Raw genomic sequence first — 18,956 nt, 5'->3', positions numbered from 1 at the left:
TGAAATTAATTAGTTATAAAATCATATTTTTATTGTTTTCAGATTTTCAAGGGACGTTTTATTAATTTTTGTATAAGACACCGATTGAAAAAGAACTAAAAATATGTAAGTTTTTGAATGCCAATAAATTTTGTGATCTTATATAAATTTTGTAGGGCTAGAAGACGTTACCTAACAGATGATGAGCTGTATAGAATTCTGCATGATGAAGACTCAGAAACGGAGCCAACTGAATTAGAAAATGAAGATATTTCAGAAACGGATGAAGAAGTAGTTGCGTTCAGTGGTCACGACTCTGAATCTGAAATTGAACTTCTCGCGGACTGTAGCAATACAGAAGATTTTCCTAATGATCCTGGAACTAGTTTGATGTCATCTAATGACAACTTTATAGGAAAAGATAAATCGAAAGTGATTGATTTTTGTCTTACATTCTTGTTAAATTTTGTAAATAAATTTTTATATCTAAAGCGTCATATGTTGTTTAATTATTGAAATAATAAAATGATAAAGGAAATGTCAACATTTCTACTTAATAAAAAACATTAATTTAACATTTAAACGACACATCTATTCATTGTGTACAAAATACACGACGCGCCCGCTCTTGGAATGTCAGAACGCGCGCCCGCTCGAGGGTTAAAGATAGTCTTGAGAATTCATTACAATTAGAGAAGTATCGCAATGGAGTCGAAGCAGTGAACGGCTATTTTCATCTTCCTCGACGTTTCAAGACCCCTGAAGTATGAAAAAGTAGGTCTCCCATAGGTCTGTCTGTCGTTCGCCTGTGGTCTGTTGACGATTTTATTAGACAGATCATTAAAACTGATACAATGATTGTTGTAAAATTTTGTATGCATTTTAGGAATATCGTGTAAATGCGAAAAAGCTACTTAAATTTTATAAAATAACATACTCCTATCCTTGTGGTTTATGAACTCGCCCTTTCATTTTATATTAGCAGTGTGGGCGAACGTTCTACTTTTAATATAGAATTTCTTACACAGGGAGACTGAAAATAAATAATAATTAATGAAGCAATGTGTTTTATTGATCAAGTCACCCTATTTTCCCAAAAATTTCGGGATACAATACTGTTATTATCAGTATTACATTGCACCTATTCACATTGTAATTTCTGTTACTTCTGTATTTTGACAGTCCATAGTTATCGGGATTATCATTAAAAAATAACATTTCCAAAAAATCAAATTTTCTTAGAGGGTACGTCATTTGCCCAAATCAATCTGATCTCAGTAAATACAAGTCCCGCCCACCCGCCCTCTGTTTTCTTAAAGATTATATCATTTGCCAAAATCAGTCTCATTTTAACAAGTAGTATTGAAGAAGTTGGATTTGTTGGAATGCACTTCAGGAGCGAGGTTAGTTCTGTCTAATACCTTGGACCAAGTTTTGTTTCGCTGCTTTAACAAACACTGTTCTTTAATTAGACTTACATTCTTGTGAGTACAAAATTAACAGTCAACAGCCGTCTCTTCCACAGATATTTTTATTACGGTCCTGCGCTGTCAGTTTTTTTAAATCTCCCGGCTTCTAGTAACTTTTTTATTGCAGAAAAATATCATTTAAACAAATTCCAGACAACACCTAGTGACTAATTACGGATACTTTTTCCTTCCTTTCTTACAAAACCAAAGAAAACGTTCTAAACATCCAAAATCCACAAATAAAGTGAAAGAGAGTGAAATCACAGTATACTATATATGATATTCTGGGGTGAAATCTTTCACCGACACGTCAGAACCACACCAACTCGAAAGTCCCTATGCAGCTGTCAAACTCTTCCCAACTCCTTTTCTGTGTAAATCTGTACGAGCAATGGCTGCGGGAGTAAGTATTCATCAATATTTCGCGAAAAATCTCGCATTCATGACACAATCTCACCCTCTCATGCCCGTATTTCCCCAAATAGAGCGTAATTTTTGACAGGATTGTTTTTATTTTTTCAGACACTGTACACCTATGCCGACAATTTCCGTGCTTCAAAAGCACTGATTGCAGCTCAGTATTCCAACGCGAACGTAAAAGTATGTCCAAATTTCGTGTTCGGAGAGACCAACAAGGCGAAGGACTTTCTAAAGAAATTTCCCAGCGGAAAGGTGAGCCGGAGAAGTGACAGTATTGAGGTTAGGTCACACTGGACAGTTTGCAGGTGCCAGCTTTTGAATCAAACGACGGCAAATACTTGCAAGACAGCAACGCGATCGCGTATTACGTGGCGAACGAACAACTAAGAGGCAAGTCGGACTATGAAAAGGCACAAGTTCTGCAATGGGTCGGATTTGGAGAGTCCGAAATTCTACCAGCTGGATGCGCTTGGGTGTTCCCGATTTTAGGAGTAATTAAGAAAAATCCTGCAGCTGAAGAAGTAAGTGCGAGATTGTGTAGTTAGAACCTCTTTCAAAGGCAAATTAATTGGTGTTGATTGATTTGTAACTCAAAGAGGGATAGTGAGCAATTGTGACCTATAAGGGGGTTTGGTTTAAAATCAGACCAGTTTTAGAACAGTTGCGACAGTTCAAATTAGTCAGTCTTTAAGGTGATAACTTTAAATAAATTTTTGTAGGCATATTCTAGAGCTAAGGAAGACATGAAAGCCGCTCTCAACATCTTGGACAGCCATTTGCTTACACGTACTTACCTAGTAGGAGAACGTATCACTCTAGCTGATATTGTAATATCGTGCAACCTCTTGAACCTATACAAATTTGCTTTTGACCCCGAGTTTAGAAAGCAGTTCATAAATGTGAATAGATGGTTCACCACTTTAGTTAATCAACCTCAGTTTAAGACTGTTCTGGGTCAGGTGCAATTTTTGGACAAAGTTGCACAACCTTTTGGTGCCACACCAGGGGGCAATGAAGGTAAGACCCTACATTTATTTTCTTTATAACTAACAAAACTAACTTTACAAGCTGCTAATAATTGTAATATTGCGGAGAAGAATAAGAAAAAGAGTAAGTGTGATTTGCGTGTAACACGAATTTTGATAAGTTTTTGTGACAGGTAAAAATAAGAAGAAGGAAGAGAAGAAAGAGAAGAAGCAACAACAGCAGCAGCAGCAGCAGCAGCAACAGAAGAAAGAGACACCTAAGAAGGAGAAAGAACCCGCTGAAGAACTGGATGCTTCGGAGGAAGCTTTGGCTGCTGAACCTAAGTCTAAGGATCCATTTGATTCTTTACCTAAAGGTACTTTCAATATGGACGATTTTAAACGGTTTTATTCCAATGAGGATGAAGCCAAATCCATTCCCTATTTCTGGGAAAAGTTTGATCCTGAAAATTACTCAATCTGGTTTGGTGAATATAAGTATCCAGAGGAATTGTCAAAAGTTTTTATGAGTTGTAATTTGATTACTGGAATGTATCAGAGATTGGATAAAATGCGCAAGCAGGCTTTCGCTTCAGTGTGTTTGTTTGGAGAAGACAATAACAGTTCCATTTCCGGTATTTGGGTTTGGAGAGGACATGAACTCGTCTTTCCAGTAAGTCGTTTATTTTGTACCAAATTTGGTTTAAATTTGTGGTGTTTTAGTTGAGTCCTGACTGGCAAATCGACTATGAGTCGTACGAGTGGAAGAAACTGGACGCCAAGTCTGAAGATACGAAAAAATTAGTTGCCCAATATTTCTCGTGGACGGGCGAGGACAAAAAGGGACGGAAATTTAACCAAGGCAAAATCTTTAAGTAAAGCCCAGTGAAATATATTGTCTTTTTTATAACCGTGTCATTTTGATAATTTAAATTAAAATTATTGTTCTCATGTTTGTGGGTTCTTTAATCCTGACTGTTTTCTTTCAATAAAATGCTTATAAATGTATTGTTTTATTTCAATAAATATGAGTATTACAGATCACATTATGAGTCTATTTCGAACTGGTCATCTCTGTTGATTGGATCGCCTTTGAGCAACGCCACGATCATGCTAAAAATAACACAGTTATTGAGTTTTAAATAAAAGTGACTACATTACCAATATAAATACATAAAGAAGAACACCAAATAATAACCTAAATGAATCATACAGTCTCTCATGTGCCTTTTTAATTGACCTCTGTTATGGATTTCAGTCGGGTCATAAATGCCCAAATTCCCACTTGGCACCGCTGTTATTTCATACACCATCCACATCGCCATTGGCAGATTGATAAGTGTTAAAATCCAGTGCCCGTGGATTAAAAACATAAACGATAGAAACCCATGTGCTATTAATTTCGGCAGAGTCCACTGATTCAGTTTCGAACAACATTCTTGTGCATTTAGATAATCACATTCTAAGTCGGACAAAGTAATTACCTATAATCGAGTTAAAGAACATAATAAACGTAATGACTCGCTATTATCCCATTAATAATAAACCCAAAAAGGATACAAAATATACGAGAAGGAATAATACCGCTCCGGTATTCAAAAGAGAGAACGCGAAAAGCAACGGATCTGAAAAAATCATGGTCTTGTACTGTATTTCGTTACGAATTGTGTGTGTTTTTTATTTTTATCTTTTAAAATATTCGCATTTTAAATAAGGTTAGACAGTCGACTGTCAACAAAAATTGGCAGCCGGTTAGGGACTTTTCGTTTGTCGAGGTGTCATCGCGACGGCGGTTTATTCAAAATGTAATGGGGAAAATTCAACAAATTTATATTACAATATAATACAGTACGATACAAAAGTTAGTTAATAAGATTTAAAAAATTAATGTGAACGAACTCTGCCACTGCGTTTTCATAATGCTGTTCCAAGTGGATTTACTTCCTTCTCCATGGTGGTATGTACCTATACTTTCTCAGTCACGTGCGTTTTAACACCAACATAAAATACTTACTCCGATATCTACTCCTTTGGGTGGTGTCACTTGAATTCTGATTTCAGTCTTCTTCACTATCTGTTTCTTGATTTTCTTAATCGCGCCGGTTTCCTTCTGCCCGGACTTCTTTTTCTTCTCTTCAATTACCTCCTCAGGCGGTTCGTCGTCATCCTCCTTCTCTTTCTTATTATTCTTCGACAACTTCGCGAAGTCCGTTTCGCACGGTTTCCCGATCGTCAACCAATTCTCCTTAAAACACTTCTTCAAATCTTCGTTATCTTCTTTAGCTTTGAGTAACTCGCTAACGTCAGAAATGAATAAACGGAAACACCTATCCCACCAAACTCACCAAGCAGACCTCATATCCTTTATTTTCAACTTCAAAAACTCGTCGTTGATCTCCGGTATGATGTCTTCGTTTAGAATACTGTTGGGCTTGAAGTTGTACCCGTTGTTGAGAAGCATCTCACAACATTGCAATTCGTCGTGAGCGTACGATAATCTATAATGAAAAATAAGATCATCTGCCGTAAACACATCTTATCAGCTACCTATGGTTCGAAATGTGTATGAAAGCTTTCAAATAAGGTACCAGCGGCAGTTTGATGGGTTTGTGGATCGAGTTTAGGATGATCAGGGCTTGTTCGGATTTGTAGTCGGCACCGATGGACGAGTAGGCGAAGCAGCTGTGTAGGGAGAAAAGCTCGAGGTCGTTGAGGCCGAGAGCTTCCATGAGGCAGTCTTTGTGTAAGTCGGCCAGGATGCCGCCGTAGATCATTTCTGCGTTCATGTAGTCTTTGTTGGTGAGGCAGTCCGTGGCGAGATCGAGACAGTTTTTGAAGGCTTTCACTTTCGATGCTAAAAGTTCAACTGAACCCTTTAAAATGCCTAAATTCATTTTTGTGGTTGCTGGAAGAAAGAGGGTAAAGTGTGGGTGTGGAGAGGTAACTACATTGAAATACAAATGGGATTGTTAATGCTCCTTGTTGTTTATCTGGCCTTGGATTGGCGATAGGGATATTAGTACTTGAAACTTGAAACTGTTTGATAACTAAGTGGTCGTAATGTAATCAATGTTAGTATTTTTTTAGTTTAAAAATTATCCTGAAAAACTGAAATCTGGCAACGTCGAAAATTGAGGCGTTTCTAATTTGCAGACTGGGGGTTAAAAATGCCCCAACCAAGTAAAAACTCGACATTTGCTTATTGCTCAATACGAAGATTGTTGATACAAAATTTCAAACCGTTCGGAGAAACCGTTAAAAACTACCCCCACAACAACCTTGCAGACTGGGGCTTAAACATACTCTAATCAAATTAAAATTTGACATTCGTTAGTTTTTCAATACGAGGATTATTGATGCAAAATTTCACCCCAAAACCCTCAAAAATCACCCCCAAAACAACCTTGCAGACTGGGGGTTAAAAATGCTTCAATCAAGTTAAAACTAGATATTTGCTTATTTCTCAATACCAAGATTGTTGATTCAAAATTTCAATCCGTTCGGAGAAACCGTTAAAATCCAGCCCCACAACAAACTTGCAGACTGGAGCCTAAAAATACTCGAATCAAGTCAAAATTTGACATTCGCTAGTTTTTCAATTTGAGAATTATCGATACAAAATTTCAGCCTATTTTCAGCCTATTCGATTAGCAAAAACCCTTAAAAACTACCCCCAAAACAACTTTGCAGACTGGGGGTTAAAAATGCTCCAATCAAGTCAAAAGTCGACAGTTGCTTATCTGTTAATACGAAGATTGTTCATACAAAATTTCAAACCGTTCGGAGAAACCCTTAAAAACCACCCTTAAAGCAGATTTGCAGACTGGGTGTTAAAAATACCCCAATCAACTCAAAACTCGACATTTGCTTATTTCTCGCCGGGTAGCCGGGCGAGCCAGTCCGACGCTGTTTTAATCCCTAGTCTGTTTCTTTTAAGGATTTCTCCGAATGCATTGAAACTTTGGATCACTAATCCTCGTTTTGATAAATAAGCAAATGTCAAATTTTGACTTGATTAGAGTATATTTAAGCCCCAGTCTGCAAGGTTGTTTTGGGGGTAGTTTTTAATGGTTTCTCCGAACGGGTTGAAATTTTGTGTCAACAATCTTCGTGTTGAGAAATAAGCAAATGCCGAGTTTTGACTTGATTGGAGTATTTTTAACACCCAGACTGCAAATCTGTTTTAAGGGTGATTTTTAAGGGTTTCTCCGAACGGCTTGAAATTTTGAATCAACAATCTTCGTATTAAGAAATAAGCAAATATCGGATTTTGATTGGATTGGAGCATTTTTAACCCCTAGTCTGTAAGGTTATTGTTTTGGGAGTGATTTTTGAGGGTTTCTCCAAATGGGCTGAAATTTTGCATCAAGCTTCGCTCCTCGGCTTACGACGAATAAAAAAAAAATCATCAGAATTGAGATAGGGCGGGTGGGCGGTTGCCGTTTTTTTTTTAATATACATATTCATCTTTTTACAACAAAACACTTAAAACATGGTTAAAATGGTACTTTTTTGCAAGGAAATATGGACTTTGCAATTATGGGGCGAAGCCAAATTGCAAAATCGATATTTCTTTATACAAATTTTCCATTTTAACATGTTTTAAGTTTCATGTTGTGTAAAGAAGCCTACACATATTAAAACAAAAAGGCAAAATCTAAGCCCGCCCACCCGCCCTATCTCAATTGTGATGATTTTTTTTTATTCGCCGTGAACAAAGAGGGCGAAGCTTAACTACATAAAACTTATTTCTTTACAAGAAATTACAAACATGTTTTTGAGTATCGTGTTGTTGAAATAATACTAAGCATATTAAGAAAAAAAGCAAAATATAAACCCCGCCCACCCACCCCATCTCAATTGTGATGATTTTTTTCATTCTTAAACACTTAAAACACGTTTAACATGATAAATTTTTGTAAGGAAATATGGATTTTGCAATTAGGCTCCTCCCCTAGGTCTGTCAACGAATGAAAAACGACTTACTATTTATATCAGGGCAGATATGGGTGGAGCTTAATCTTGGGCTTTAATTTTTTCTTACTATATACATTTTCTTTGAGAGATTTAATAAGGATTTTGCAATTAAATTCCTCTCCTTTGGCTCTCGACGAAAAAAAAAAAAATCATCACAATTGAGATAGGGCTGGTGGGCGAGACTTATATTTTGTTATATTTTGCCTTTTTTCTTAATATACGTAGTCGTTTTTTCAGAACAAGAAACTTAAAACATGTTTAAAATGGTAAATTCTTGCAGACAAATGTTGATCTTGCAATTAAGCCACGCCCCTCGATCTGACATCGAATGAAAAATTCATCACAATTGAGAATTGAGAGCGGGGTGGGTATGGGTGGGGTTTAATCTTTGGCTGCGACTAAGTTGTGCCGGGTGAGGACACCCCTCAGCTCAGCTCGAAAAAAAACTTTGAATGAAATGGAATGAACTCAAATTAAACGTTCTCAGTCAATGCAAATATTTGCATATCACAAATTTAAAAAATGTGAAATAAACTTGTGCAAATAAAAATATTATGTAATGTTAAAACTGTAGAGCATCAAATTTACGTTCAATTAAAATTATACAACAAAGAAATTTACTGAAGTTAAAATTGTGAGATTAAGAAATATTGTATGAGGTGAAAATTTGCAGAGTTAACAAAATTTACATGAGATTAATTTTTGCCACACTTTATCAACGATTCAAACAAAAAGTCTGCATTATGTCAAATTATGTCATGATCCAAGTGATTGGTTACTTAAAAAACATTTTACTTTGAGCGTTTATAGTACCGCGAACTGGTTACCCAACAAAACACATAATAAACAAACACAAAAATATCCAGTCATTGTTGCGAGGAAGAAGCGTCTCGGTGATGTAAATTTTATCGTTGCGAGGAAATACCTCGATGATGTAAATTTTAACGTTGCGAGGAAATACCTCGATGATGTAAATTTTAGCGTTGCGAGGAATAAGCGTATCGGTGATGTAATCAATCTTTAGTGTGGCGAGGACATGCCTCAGTGATACGATGATAATAACGATGATAACTGCCTAAGGGAAGTTATTTTATCCCCTGAACTATTAGTAATCTTGTGTGAAGAATTAATAAGTGTTATAATGTAACACTTACGTATATGCATCCAGAAACTTCATTCGTAATTTGTTAAACAAAGAATTATTATCCTGACTAAATGAATTCGATGAAATCTAGTAAGTGGTTTATTTAAGTAATCCTTATTGTTAAAGTGTGTTAGCACTATTTGACGATAAAAAAAACTAATTTGATTGGTGAATTTACAAACAATAAAACAAATTTACACCACGTGGTTCGCGTTGAAAGATCGCGTGTTTTTCGATTAAAACCCGCAAGAATTAGCTACACGTGTTGGGGGAAAACTGTGTCGTCATCGGAGTTACGATTGATTGTCGTTAAACAAAGGCTTACTCCCTTTTATTAACTACCAAACCAACCAATTTAATCTAGCTACTTATAGCGTCTTTTCACCATGCACCCGCCCATCACCTAACCAAACAACAATGACCCACGCTTTCAACATGCCGCTCTCTAACTAAAACCATCACTGCTAAAACATGCAGAAGTACCCCCAAGCGCTAACGTGCATATATGGTTGCCTATGTGTCACGATTTTTTGATTGAATTTTTCTTTCTTTCAAATTCACATTCAAATTATTCAAATGTGATTTCGCGCCGCTGTTAATTAATTTCGGCGCGAAAATTTGATTCAAATTCGGTCACCACAGCCCCTCGGCTTACGACGAATATAAAAATCATCAGAATTGAGATAGGGCGGGTGAGCGGGGCTTATATGTTGCCTTTTCTTCTTAATATACATAGCCTACTTTTTACTATAAGAAACTTAAAATATGGTTAAAATAGTACATTTTTGCGAGAAAATATGCAATTATGGGGCGGAGACCAATTGCAAAATCGATATTTCCTTCTATGTTTTATTTTAAACATGTTTTAAGTTTCAAGGCAAAATGTAAGCCCGCCCACCCGCCCTATCTGAATTGTGATGATTTTTTTATTCACCGTGAACCCAGGGGGCGTGGCTTAACTCCAAAATACTTATTTGTTTACAAGAAATTAAAAACATGTTTTTGAATATCGTGTTTCAAAATATATGTAATTAAGAAAAAAAGGCAAAAAATAATGTGTTTAAAATGGTAAATTCTTAAAATTTAATTGGGAAAATTAAGACAACAAATAACCGTAGCAAATTATATTACGATATGATAAAGTACATTGATACAAAAGTTAGTTAATAAGATTTAAAAAATTAACATGAACGAACTCTACTTAATACTATATGGTGTGTTCAGAAAATACAACCGTAACAACTTTTAACATACATAACCATACTTCTTAACACATGTTGTGTTATTTCAATAACCAAATAAAAACTTCTCGCGCGTTTTTCTTGAACACACGTAAAAATACAACAAACACAATTAAATCGATAACAATATTAAAATAATCATTGATATATAGTTAAACTTTGAGAGGCGGGTACTCCTCGTCGATAACAGCATGAACTCTGCAAACTGGGCATGCGCTCTGTACTTTGAGCCAGTTTGTAATACACTGGAAAAAAATCGTTACTTTGGGTATATTTTTTTGTATAGAATTATTACTCTTTTATGAAATTCGTGCTGGCAGGGAAGACTGTGACTACTCGTGGTGTCGTAATCCTCGAAACAGATGCAACATTTATTATCCGAGTGGTCATTTTGCCACTGCGTTTTCACAATGTTGTTCCAACTAGATTTAGCACCTGCGTTTTTCTTGAGTACCTTTTTAATTTCTTCCACTAGACTCTTTTTGGGGAAACCTATCAGCGACCCTCCACACAGATCACGCACTACGCATATCGCACCCAGTAGCTCCTCCTCTGGTACCTCTTTGAAGTTGTATTGTAGAAATTTGAGCAACTCCTGCTCTGATTTACACGAGTTGTTTGGTTCACTTGATGTGGGTGATGGTGGTGCCACTTCTGGTTTTTTGTTTTGTGGTTGTGGTGAATACTGTGAACGTGGTATTGGGAGTGGATATAGTGGTGGTGGGGGTTGGTGGAACTGCTGGTTAAGCGGATACGGTGGAAGTTTATTTCCGTTGGTAAACGGAAGGGTGGGGTTAAATTTTCCGAAGAAATTGGGTGACCCTGTTGTCCTACCATCCTCTTTATAGCCGTTGTACCCATTAACGAAGAAGTTCGGATTGTGCTCGTTCTCTTTGTAATTCCCAAAATTCCCGAAAAGGGGGGTCCCAGTGGACATACTGAAATTTTGTGTCACTGAGGGTGCTACTAAAGCAAAAAACTTACTTGTTGGGGAATGTTAGACTGTTAAACAGAGACTTGCTTTGTTGCATGATTATCCTGAAGTTTCTGTATATCACGTCCTGTACGTCGTTAGGGATGACTGGAATTGGTGGCCAGTCGTTTGTTTTTACCGTGGGGTACTTTTTAGCAACAATCAAGTCATCAATACCCCTATAATAGACCTTAACTCTCCATTAGCAACAGCTAGTCTTGGATTATCCATCTTACCTCGAAATCTCTTTTCGCTCCAGAAATTTTGATGAGGGTATTTTTCCACATAGTTACCTCTTGCTTGCACTCATCTGGAGTAGGTCTATCACTAGGGTGTAAATATTTTTGAATGTCACATAAATACTCAATTTTGTAGTCACATTTTTCCTCAAACCTGAAAGACGAGATTATACAGTTTTTGCAAGAACGCGTCTTACAAAAACTCCCGAGAGAGTAAAACTCACAACTGATATATGTTCTTCTGCATCTGATATTTTTGTTGCAATTGCTCTATCAACATTTTCTGCAGAATCTCGATTTGTTTAAGCGATTGCTCATATTTCTTTTCTAAGGTAATATATTGCTCTTTTACGAACTCAAACTCGGTTAATTTTTCTTGTCGTTTGTTATCACGGGCGATTAACTTGTCATTAAGTTCGGTATTTTTCTTTTGTAATTGTTTAATTTCGGTATCCTTTTTAGCCTGCATGTTGCTCATTTTGTTTTTTATCTCTAATACTGCGGTTAATAACTGTTTATTCACTTCCTTCTCCATGGTGGTTTGTACCTATACTTTTTAAGTCACGTCCGTTCTAACACCAACATAAAATACTTACTCCGATAGCTACTCCTTTGGCTGGTGTCGCTTGAATTCCGATTTCGGTCTTCTTCACTATCTGTTTCTCGGTTTTCTTAATAGCGCCGGTTGCCTTCTTTTTCTTCTCTTCAACTACCTCCTTAGGTGGTTCGTCGTCATCCTCCTTCCCTTTCTTCTTATTCTTCGACAACTTCGCGAAGTCCGTTTCGCACAGTTTCCCGATTTTCAACCAATTCTCCTTAAAGCACTTCTTCAAATCTTCGTTATCTTCTTTAGCCTTGAGCAACTCGCTAACGTCAGAAATGAGTAAACGGAAACACTTATCCCACCAAACTCACCAAGCAAACCTCAGACCGTTTATTTTCAACTTCAAAAACTCGTCGTTGATCTCCGGAATAATATCCTCGTTTAGAATACTGTTGGGTTTGAAGTTGTACCCGTTGTTGAGGAGCGTCTGACAACACTGCAATTCGTCGTGAGCGAACGATAATCTATAATAAAAAATGAGATCATCTGCGGTAAACACGTCTTATCAGATACCTATCGTTCGAAATGTGTACGAAAGCTTTCAAATAAGGCACCAGCGGCAATTTGATGGGTTTGTGGATCGAGTTTAGGATGACCAGGGCTTGTTCGGATTTGTAGTCGGCACCGATGGACGAGTAGGCGAAGCAGCTGTGTAGGGAGAAAAGCTCGAGGTCGTTGAGGCCGAGTGCTTCCACGATGCAGTCTTTGTGCAGGTCGGCTAAAATGCCGCCGTAGATCATTTCTGCGTTCATGTAGTCTTTGTTGGTGAGGCATTCCGTGGCGAGGTCGAGACAGTTTTTGAAGGCTTTGACTTTCGATGCTAAAAGTTCCACTGGACCCTTTAAAACGCCTAAATCCATTTTTGTAGTTGCTGGAAGAAAGAGGGTAAAGTGTGGAGAGGTAACTAGATTGAAACAAAATCGGGATTGTTAATGCTGCCTATCGTTTATCTGGCCTTGGATTGGCGATAGGGATATTAGTACTTGAAATTGTTTGTCCAAAAAAATATGTATGGAGATGGAAGAGTATTAACTCAGATTTAACTACTCGTACTATTATAATTTGATCCACACTTAGTAACTAAGTGGTCGTAATGTAATCAATGTCAGTGTTTAAAAGTTATCCTGAAAAACTGAAATCTGGCAACGTCGAAAATTGTAATCGTAAACATGGATAAAAAAAGTGACGTAAAATGTTCCTATATCGAGTTCAGATAACAAATGGAAACTTTAAGTAGATTTAGAATTATCGTTACCTGAATAATATATATTTCAAGTTAATATTAAAATATTGTGCAACAAAATTATAGATAACACAGTAAGGTAAATAATGTCTGCCAGAATGTCTACAACACTTAAAACATCGATTTGTAACAAAATATTTAATTTTCTTATTAACAGAAAATACTTATTTTAAAGAAATAACGTAACAAAATGTTCATCTCATTTAAAATTCTTTTGAGATGACGTCACTAGTTTTTCGGGGCTATGAATGAATACAGTTTTGAGATCGAGACGGATGGGTTTCTTTTTTAATTAATACATTTAGTTTTCTTTGTATAACACGATTACTTAAGAACATATTTCACGTAGTAGTTTCTCCTAGAAAAATAAGGATTTTACAATTAAGCTCCGCCCCTCGGCTTACGATGAATAAAAAAATCATCAGAATTGAGATAGGGCGGGTGGGCGGGGCTTATATTTTTCTTTTTTTTTTCTTAATATATACAGCCATTTTGTCACAACAAGAAATTTAAAATATGGTTAAATTGGTACATTTTTGCAAGGAAATAAAACAGATATTTCCTTATACAAATTTTCCACTTTAAACACATTTTAAGTTTGATGTTGTGAAAAGAATTTTCCACATATTATAACAAAAAGGGAAAATTTAAGCCCACCCACCCACCATATCTCAATTGTGATGATTTTTTTTATTCGCCGTGAACCAAGCTTAACTGCAAAATATTTTTTTTACAAGAAATTAAAAATATGTTTTTGAACATTGTGTTGTTCAAAGAATACTATGTAAAATATGAAAAAAAAAAAGGCAAAATATAAGCCCCGCCCACCCACCCCATCTCAATTGTGATGATTTTTTTATTCTTAGAAACTTAAAACACGTTCAAAATGGTAAATTTTTGTAAGGAAATATGGATTTTGCAATTAGGCTCCGCCCTTAGGTCTGGGAACGATTTTCAATTTTTCGATATTACAATTTTAGGACTTTTCAATTTTTCGAGTCTTCAAATTTTCGGTTTATCAATTTTTTTAATTTTTCCATTTTTCGATTTTCCGATGTTTCATTTTTACGATTTCTCATCTTTTGGAATTTTTCAAAATGTCAATTCTACAATTTTTCGATTTTTTGACGATTTCTCTTCTTTTGGAATTTTTCAAAATGTCGATTCTTCGATTTTTTGACGTTTCGATTTTTCGATCTCTGGATTTTTTAATTTTAGATTTTTTAGCTTGTTGATGTTTCAATTTTAAAGATCTTTCAAATTTTCGACTTTTAGATTTCTCGAATTTTCAATTTTTCGAGTCTTCAAATTTTCAGTTAATGACTTTTTTTAATTTTTCCATTTTTCGATTTTCCCACGCTTCATTTTTACAATTTGTTTGACGTTTCGAGTTTTCGATCTCTGGATTTTTTAATTTTTCGATTTATTGATGTTTCTCAATTTTTTTCGAATTTTTTAAATTTTAGATTTTTGAGTTTGTTAATGTTTCAATTCAAGGATCTTTCAATTTTTCGACTTTTCGGTTTTAGATTTTTCGACTTTTAGATTTCACGCATTTTCAATTTTTCGATTCTTCAAATTTTCGGTTTATCAATGTTTTTAATTTTTCCATTTTTAGATTTTCCGATGTTTTATTTTTGATTTTTTTGACATTTCGATTTTTCGATCTCTGGATGTTTTAATTTTTCGATTTATTGATGTTTCTCAATTTTTTTTCGAATTTCTTAAATTTTAGATTTTTCAGTTTGTTGATGTTTCAGACTAAGAATCTTTCAATTTTTCGACTTTTCACTTTTAAATTTTTCAACTTTTAGATTTTTCAAATTTTCAGTTTTTCGAGTCTTCCAATTTTCGGTTTATCAATTTTTAAAATGTTTCCATTTTCAATTTTCCGATGTTTCATTTTTACGATTTCTCTTCTTTCGGAATTTTTCAAAATGTCGATTCTTCAATTTTTCGATTTATTGTTTCTCAATTTTTTTCGAATTTTTTAAATTTTAGATTTTTCAGTTTGTTGATGTTTCAATCTAAAAATCTTTCAATTTTTCTACTTTTCAGTTTTAGATTTTTCAACTTTTAGATTTCTCAAAATTTCAATTTTTCGAGTCTTCAAATTTTCGGTTTACCAATTTTTAAAATTTTTCTATTTTCAATTTTCCGATGTTTCATTTTTACGATTTCTCTTCTTTTGGAATTTTCCAAAATGTCGATTCTTCAATTTTTCGATTTACTGATGTTTCAATTTAAGAATCTTTCAATTTTTCGAGTCTTCAAATTTTCGGTTTATCAATTTTTTTAAATTTTTCCATTTTTCGATTTTCCCATGTTTCATTTTTACGATTTCTCTTCTGTTGGAATTTTTCAAAATGTCGATTCTTCAATTTTTCGATTTTTTTGACGTTTCGATTTTTTGATCTCTGGATTTTTTAATTTTTCAGTTTGTTGATGTTTCAATTTAAGGATCTTTCTATTTTTCGACTTTCAGATTCCTCGAATTTTCTATTTTTCAAGTCTTCAAATTTTCGGTTTATCAATTTTAAAAATTTTTCCATTTTTCCATTTTCTGATGTTTCAGTTTTACGATTTCTCTTCTTTTGGAATTTTTCAAAATGTCGATTGTTCAATTTTTCGATTTTTTTGACGTTTCAATTTTTCGATCTCTGGATTTTTTAATTTTTCGATTGATTGATATTTCTCCATTTTTTTCGAATTTTTTAAATTTTAGATTTTTCAGTTTGTTGATGTTTCAATTTTAAGGATCTTTCAATTTTTCGACTTTTCGGTTTTAGATTTTTCGACTTTTAGATGTCTCTTTTCCATGTTTATGTTTTCGCTTTTTTAATGTTTTCATTCTAATTTTTTTTTTTAATTTTTTGACATCTAAGTTTTGGGATTTTTCAATATTCCAATTCGATTTTTGAATTTGTCGATTTTTTACTTTTTCGATTTTTAAATTTTAGATTTTTCAATTTATGGATTTTTTCATATTTCAAGTCCTTGGTTTTTCAATTTTTCGATATTTTAATATTTCAATTTTTTTTTATTCGCCGTGAATCAAGTGGGCAGAGCTTAAGAAAAAAAGGCAAAATATAAACCCCACCCACCCACCCTATTTCAGTTGTGCTGATTTATTTTATTCTTAGAAACTTAAAACACTTTTAAAATGGTAAATTTTTGTAACGAAATATGGATTTTGCAATTAGGCTCCTCCCCTAGGTCTACCAACGAATGAAAACTTCATTACTATTTAGATCAAGGCAGGAATGGGTGGGGCTTAATCTTTGGCTTTAATTTTTTCTTAATATACATAGTATTCTTTGAATAACAGGATACTCAAAAATATGTAATTTCTTGTAGATAAATAATAAGGATTTTGCAATTAAATTTCGCTCCTTTGGCTCTGGGCGAATAAAAAAAAATATCACAATTGAGATATGGCGGGTGGGCGGGGCTACATTTTGCCTTTTTTTTTCTTAATATTTGTAGACTTATTTCGAGAAAAAAAGAAACTTAAAACACGTCTAAAATGGTAAGCTTTTGTAGTAAACAACTTAAATTATAAAAGTTTATAAATCCCACTTAAATCTTATTTCAAATGGATATTTTTATATAATTTGTGATTTTAATATTCCATTGTTTCTTTTAATGTCATCAACTATGTGTAATTCTTTTTTTGTTAGTTAACAGGATAAGTTGACCACAATTGATAAGAGTCTGTATTCTGACTAATCGTCTGACACTTCATTTTTATACCGCAAGAATCCATCTAATAAATTCCGAAACAAAACAAATTAAGGAATTTAGTTGGCTACGAAAAAATCAATCGTCCTTGGACGATATATCAGCCATCAATCAACGTCATAATCTTTCTATTTATTTTTCTTATTTCCTCATAGTATATGTAAAACCCACTTAGAACATAACAGTTTTTCTTGCGATTTTTTAAGCAACCTTGTATTTAAAAAATGAATAAAGAGAAACTCCTCAAAATACTTTTACCATACAATTTTATCATTAAACAAGGTTCATTTATAAACAAGACAATTGCTGTTATTAATTTCTACTTATAAGCAATAAATACGCATTCAGCATTTAATTTAAACCTGATTATGAATACAATGTAACAATTTGTAACGCATAACATTATGATAATAATAACCACGGAACAAAAATAAACAATACACCGTTACATAGGGAAATTTGTGTTAATTTCATCAATATTTATAAACGCAAAATATATAGATTGAGCAATTTCTTTATAAATAACGCAATTGAGTATTATCGTTATCATCCTTCATAAACAAGTATTAAATGATGTTATCACTGTTTAAATATTGACAAAGTAGAACTAGAATTCTAAATAAATTACATATGGATGATTTTACTATACTTTCCCGATATTTTTTTAATATCCACAAGAGAAACTTTTTCATGGACTATAATCAAACAAATTAAACTAGAATTATCTACTTTTAGATCAAATGAAAACACTTCTAGTATGACTTTGCAAACTTTTATCTATAACTTGGGATCACTGTTATCATTATCATGAACCCACACGTGGCTGAACTATTTAATAAATATCTACAACAGAAATTTTGACACAAATACACACAAATCAAAGTGTGCAGCATCAACTCGTGTATAATGTGTTGCATACTTATGGCATGCACTCAAAAATGACCTGCATATCAAGTACGCTTAAGACCTCCATATTTTGCGATTTTTCTCTTTTGACAGATGCCACAGATAACAAATATGACGCTCTACGACCTTCAACAACCATTCTCGTATTTCAAACACTTTAAATGAGGATTTAACGACAGTTACAACGACTTCTTATCTCTGGGTGGGGTTATATAAAAAAAATGCCACGTTTATCAGTACCATGAACAAACATATGGGTCACAAAAAAACGACCACCACCTATTATCCTACAAAGGGCATTATTTGCACTACCTCTAGTAAAAAATCCACTTATTCTAACGAAACCTACAAAACGGGAAGTAAATATTTACATGATGTTAGCCTACTTGCAGTAAAATTAAAATGGGTTAAAACAACTTACCAGTAATTCAATTTTCGAACTTGTGGTTTGAATGGTGCCAATTTTGACTATTTGGTTTAATGACGTAAGTAAACAAGCTGCAAACGTCGGGAAACTGAGTGATAACATGTGATACAAAGCGAAAACCAACGCTATTCTGGTGATGGTGAGACGAGCGAAACTTTCCAATAGGTTTTTTGTCGGTTACAAGTACAGGTTACTGTTGTAGTTCACGAGCGTGATAGCAGAGGGCGCTGCCGTCGACGTCGTTATTAAGTCACGTGGGCCGTTAATCAGTTCTTGTAATTTTTTTTTTAATGAACCGTATCGTTTGTTTCACCTATTCTCGATATTTTTTTAGAAAGCTGAATGTATCTAAAACAGCTGGGTCTCGCCTGCGTTTTTGTTTAAACAGCTTGTTCATTTACATTTTAGGTTTAATTCCTTTACTTTCAGTTTCATTCAGGTGACCTGAATGTTTTATTATTGAAGTTTATAAGCTGTAGGTTACACTCGGACATTCTCTTGTTGATGTCAAGAATAAGATAATAAAATTTCTGTATAATAGCGTTATTCTCGGTTTGATTTATCGTTGTGGTAACTTTCTTGTATTGATTGAAATAGGTAATTATTTTGCAACTGCTGAAGTGGAAAG

General features: G+C 34.3%; 3 protein-coding genes across 4 annotated transcripts; 1 reads left to right on the top strand and 2 right to left on the bottom strand.

The window, feature by feature from the left end:
- Positions 1 to 1,741: 1,741 nt before the first annotated feature.
- LOC135125807 (elongation factor 1-gamma) lies at positions 1,742 to 3,784 on the top strand. 2 transcript variants are annotated; one of them, XM_064051502.1, is made up of 7 exons: positions 1,742 to 1,851; positions 1,971 to 2,120; positions 2,174 to 2,389; positions 2,588 to 2,885; positions 2,937 to 2,978; positions 3,028 to 3,506; positions 3,557 to 3,784. In XM_064051502.1, the coding sequence occupies exons 1-7, from the start codon at positions 1,840 to 1,842 to the stop codon at positions 3,710 to 3,712; spliced, it is 1,353 nt and encodes a 450-aa protein (XP_063907572.1). In that variant the 5' UTR covers positions 1,742 to 1,839; the 3' UTR covers positions 3,713 to 3,784. The 2 variants fall into 2 exon arrangements, with proteins under 2 accessions (XP_063907572.1, XP_063907581.1); XM_064051511.1 differs by lacking the exon at positions 2,937 to 2,978.
- A 46-nt stretch (positions 3,785 to 3,830) lies between these two features.
- Positions 3,831 to 4,746, bottom strand: Cnir (cornichon related). Its single transcript, XM_064051527.1, has 3 exons — positions 4,394 to 4,746; positions 3,995 to 4,317; positions 3,831 to 3,946 (listed from the first exon to the last, which is right to left on the bottom strand). Exons 1-3 carry the CDS (start codon positions 4,469 to 4,471, stop codon positions 3,880 to 3,882), a joined length of 468 nt encoding a protein of 155 aa, XP_063907597.1. The 5' UTR covers positions 4,472 to 4,746; the 3' UTR covers positions 3,831 to 3,879.
- Positions 4,747 to 10,063: 5,317 nt separating this feature from the next.
- LOC135125800 (uncharacterized) lies at positions 10,064 to 18,507 on the bottom strand. The gene is made up of 9 exons (XM_064051493.1): positions 18,323 to 18,507; positions 12,525 to 12,882; positions 12,323 to 12,475; positions 12,004 to 12,274; positions 11,632 to 11,954; positions 11,405 to 11,561; positions 11,180 to 11,358; positions 10,491 to 11,133; positions 10,064 to 10,440 (listed from the first exon to the last, which is right to left on the bottom strand). Exons 2-9 carry the CDS (start codon positions 12,869 to 12,871, stop codon positions 10,348 to 10,350), a joined length of 2,166 nt encoding a protein of 721 aa, XP_063907563.1. The 5' UTR covers positions 12,872 to 12,882; positions 18,323 to 18,507; the 3' UTR covers positions 10,064 to 10,347.
- Between the last annotated feature and the right edge of the window lie 449 nt (positions 18,508 to 18,956).

This window comes from Zophobas morio, unplaced genomic scaffold (genome assembly GCF_036711695.1).
Source record: "Zophobas morio isolate AGI-343-1 ecotype UQ-CSIRO unplaced genomic scaffold, CSIRO_AGI_Zmor_V1 ptg000002l, whole genome shotgun sequence".
In the NCBI taxonomy this organism is placed as follows: Eukaryota; Metazoa; Arthropoda; class Insecta; order Coleoptera; family Tenebrionidae; genus Zophobas; species Zophobas morio.
The sequence above is the reverse complement of the archived record's forward strand: the minus strand, read 5'-3'. Positions and strand labels throughout refer to the sequence as shown.

What these genes read in the sequence shown, in the direction of transcription:
- LOC135125807 (XM_064051502.1), top strand. An exon ending in CACACCAGGGGGCAATGAAG is followed by an intron (nt 2,886 to 2,936) that starts GTAAGACCCTAC and finishes TAACTTTACAAG; the next exon opens with CTGCTAATAATTGTAATATT. An exon ending in GGAGAAGAATAAGAAAAAGA is followed by an intron (nt 2,979 to 3,027) that starts GTAAGTGTGATT and finishes TTTTTGTGACAG; the next exon opens with GTAAAAATAAGAAGAAGGAA.
- LOC135125800 (XM_064051493.1), bottom strand. Translation starts at nt 12,871, where the DNA reads ATGGATTTAGGCGTTTTAAAGGGTCCAGTGGAACTTTTAGCATCGAAA. An exon ending in AACGGTCTGAGGTTTGCTTG is followed by an intron (nt 12,275 to 12,322) that starts GTGAGTTTGGTG and finishes TTCTGACGTTAG; the next exon opens with CGAGTTGCTCAAGGCTAAAG. An exon ending in CCAAAGGAGTAGCTATCGGA is followed by an intron (nt 11,955 to 12,003) that starts GTAAGTATTTTA and finishes TAAAAAGTATAG; the next exon opens with GTACAAACCACCATGGAGAA.
- Cnir (XM_064051527.1), bottom strand. Translation starts at nt 4,471, where the DNA reads ATGATTTTTTCAGATCCGTTGCTTTTCGCGTTCTCTCTTTTGAATACC. An exon ending in TATTCCTTCTCGTATATTTT is followed by an intron (nt 4,318 to 4,393) that starts GTATCCTTTTTG and finishes ACTCGATTATAG; the next exon opens with GTAATTACTTTGTCCGACTT. An exon ending in TTCTTTATGTATTTATATTG is followed by an intron (nt 3,947 to 3,994) that starts GTAATGTAGTCA and finishes TGTTATTTTTAG; the next exon opens with CATGATCGTGGCGTTGCTCA.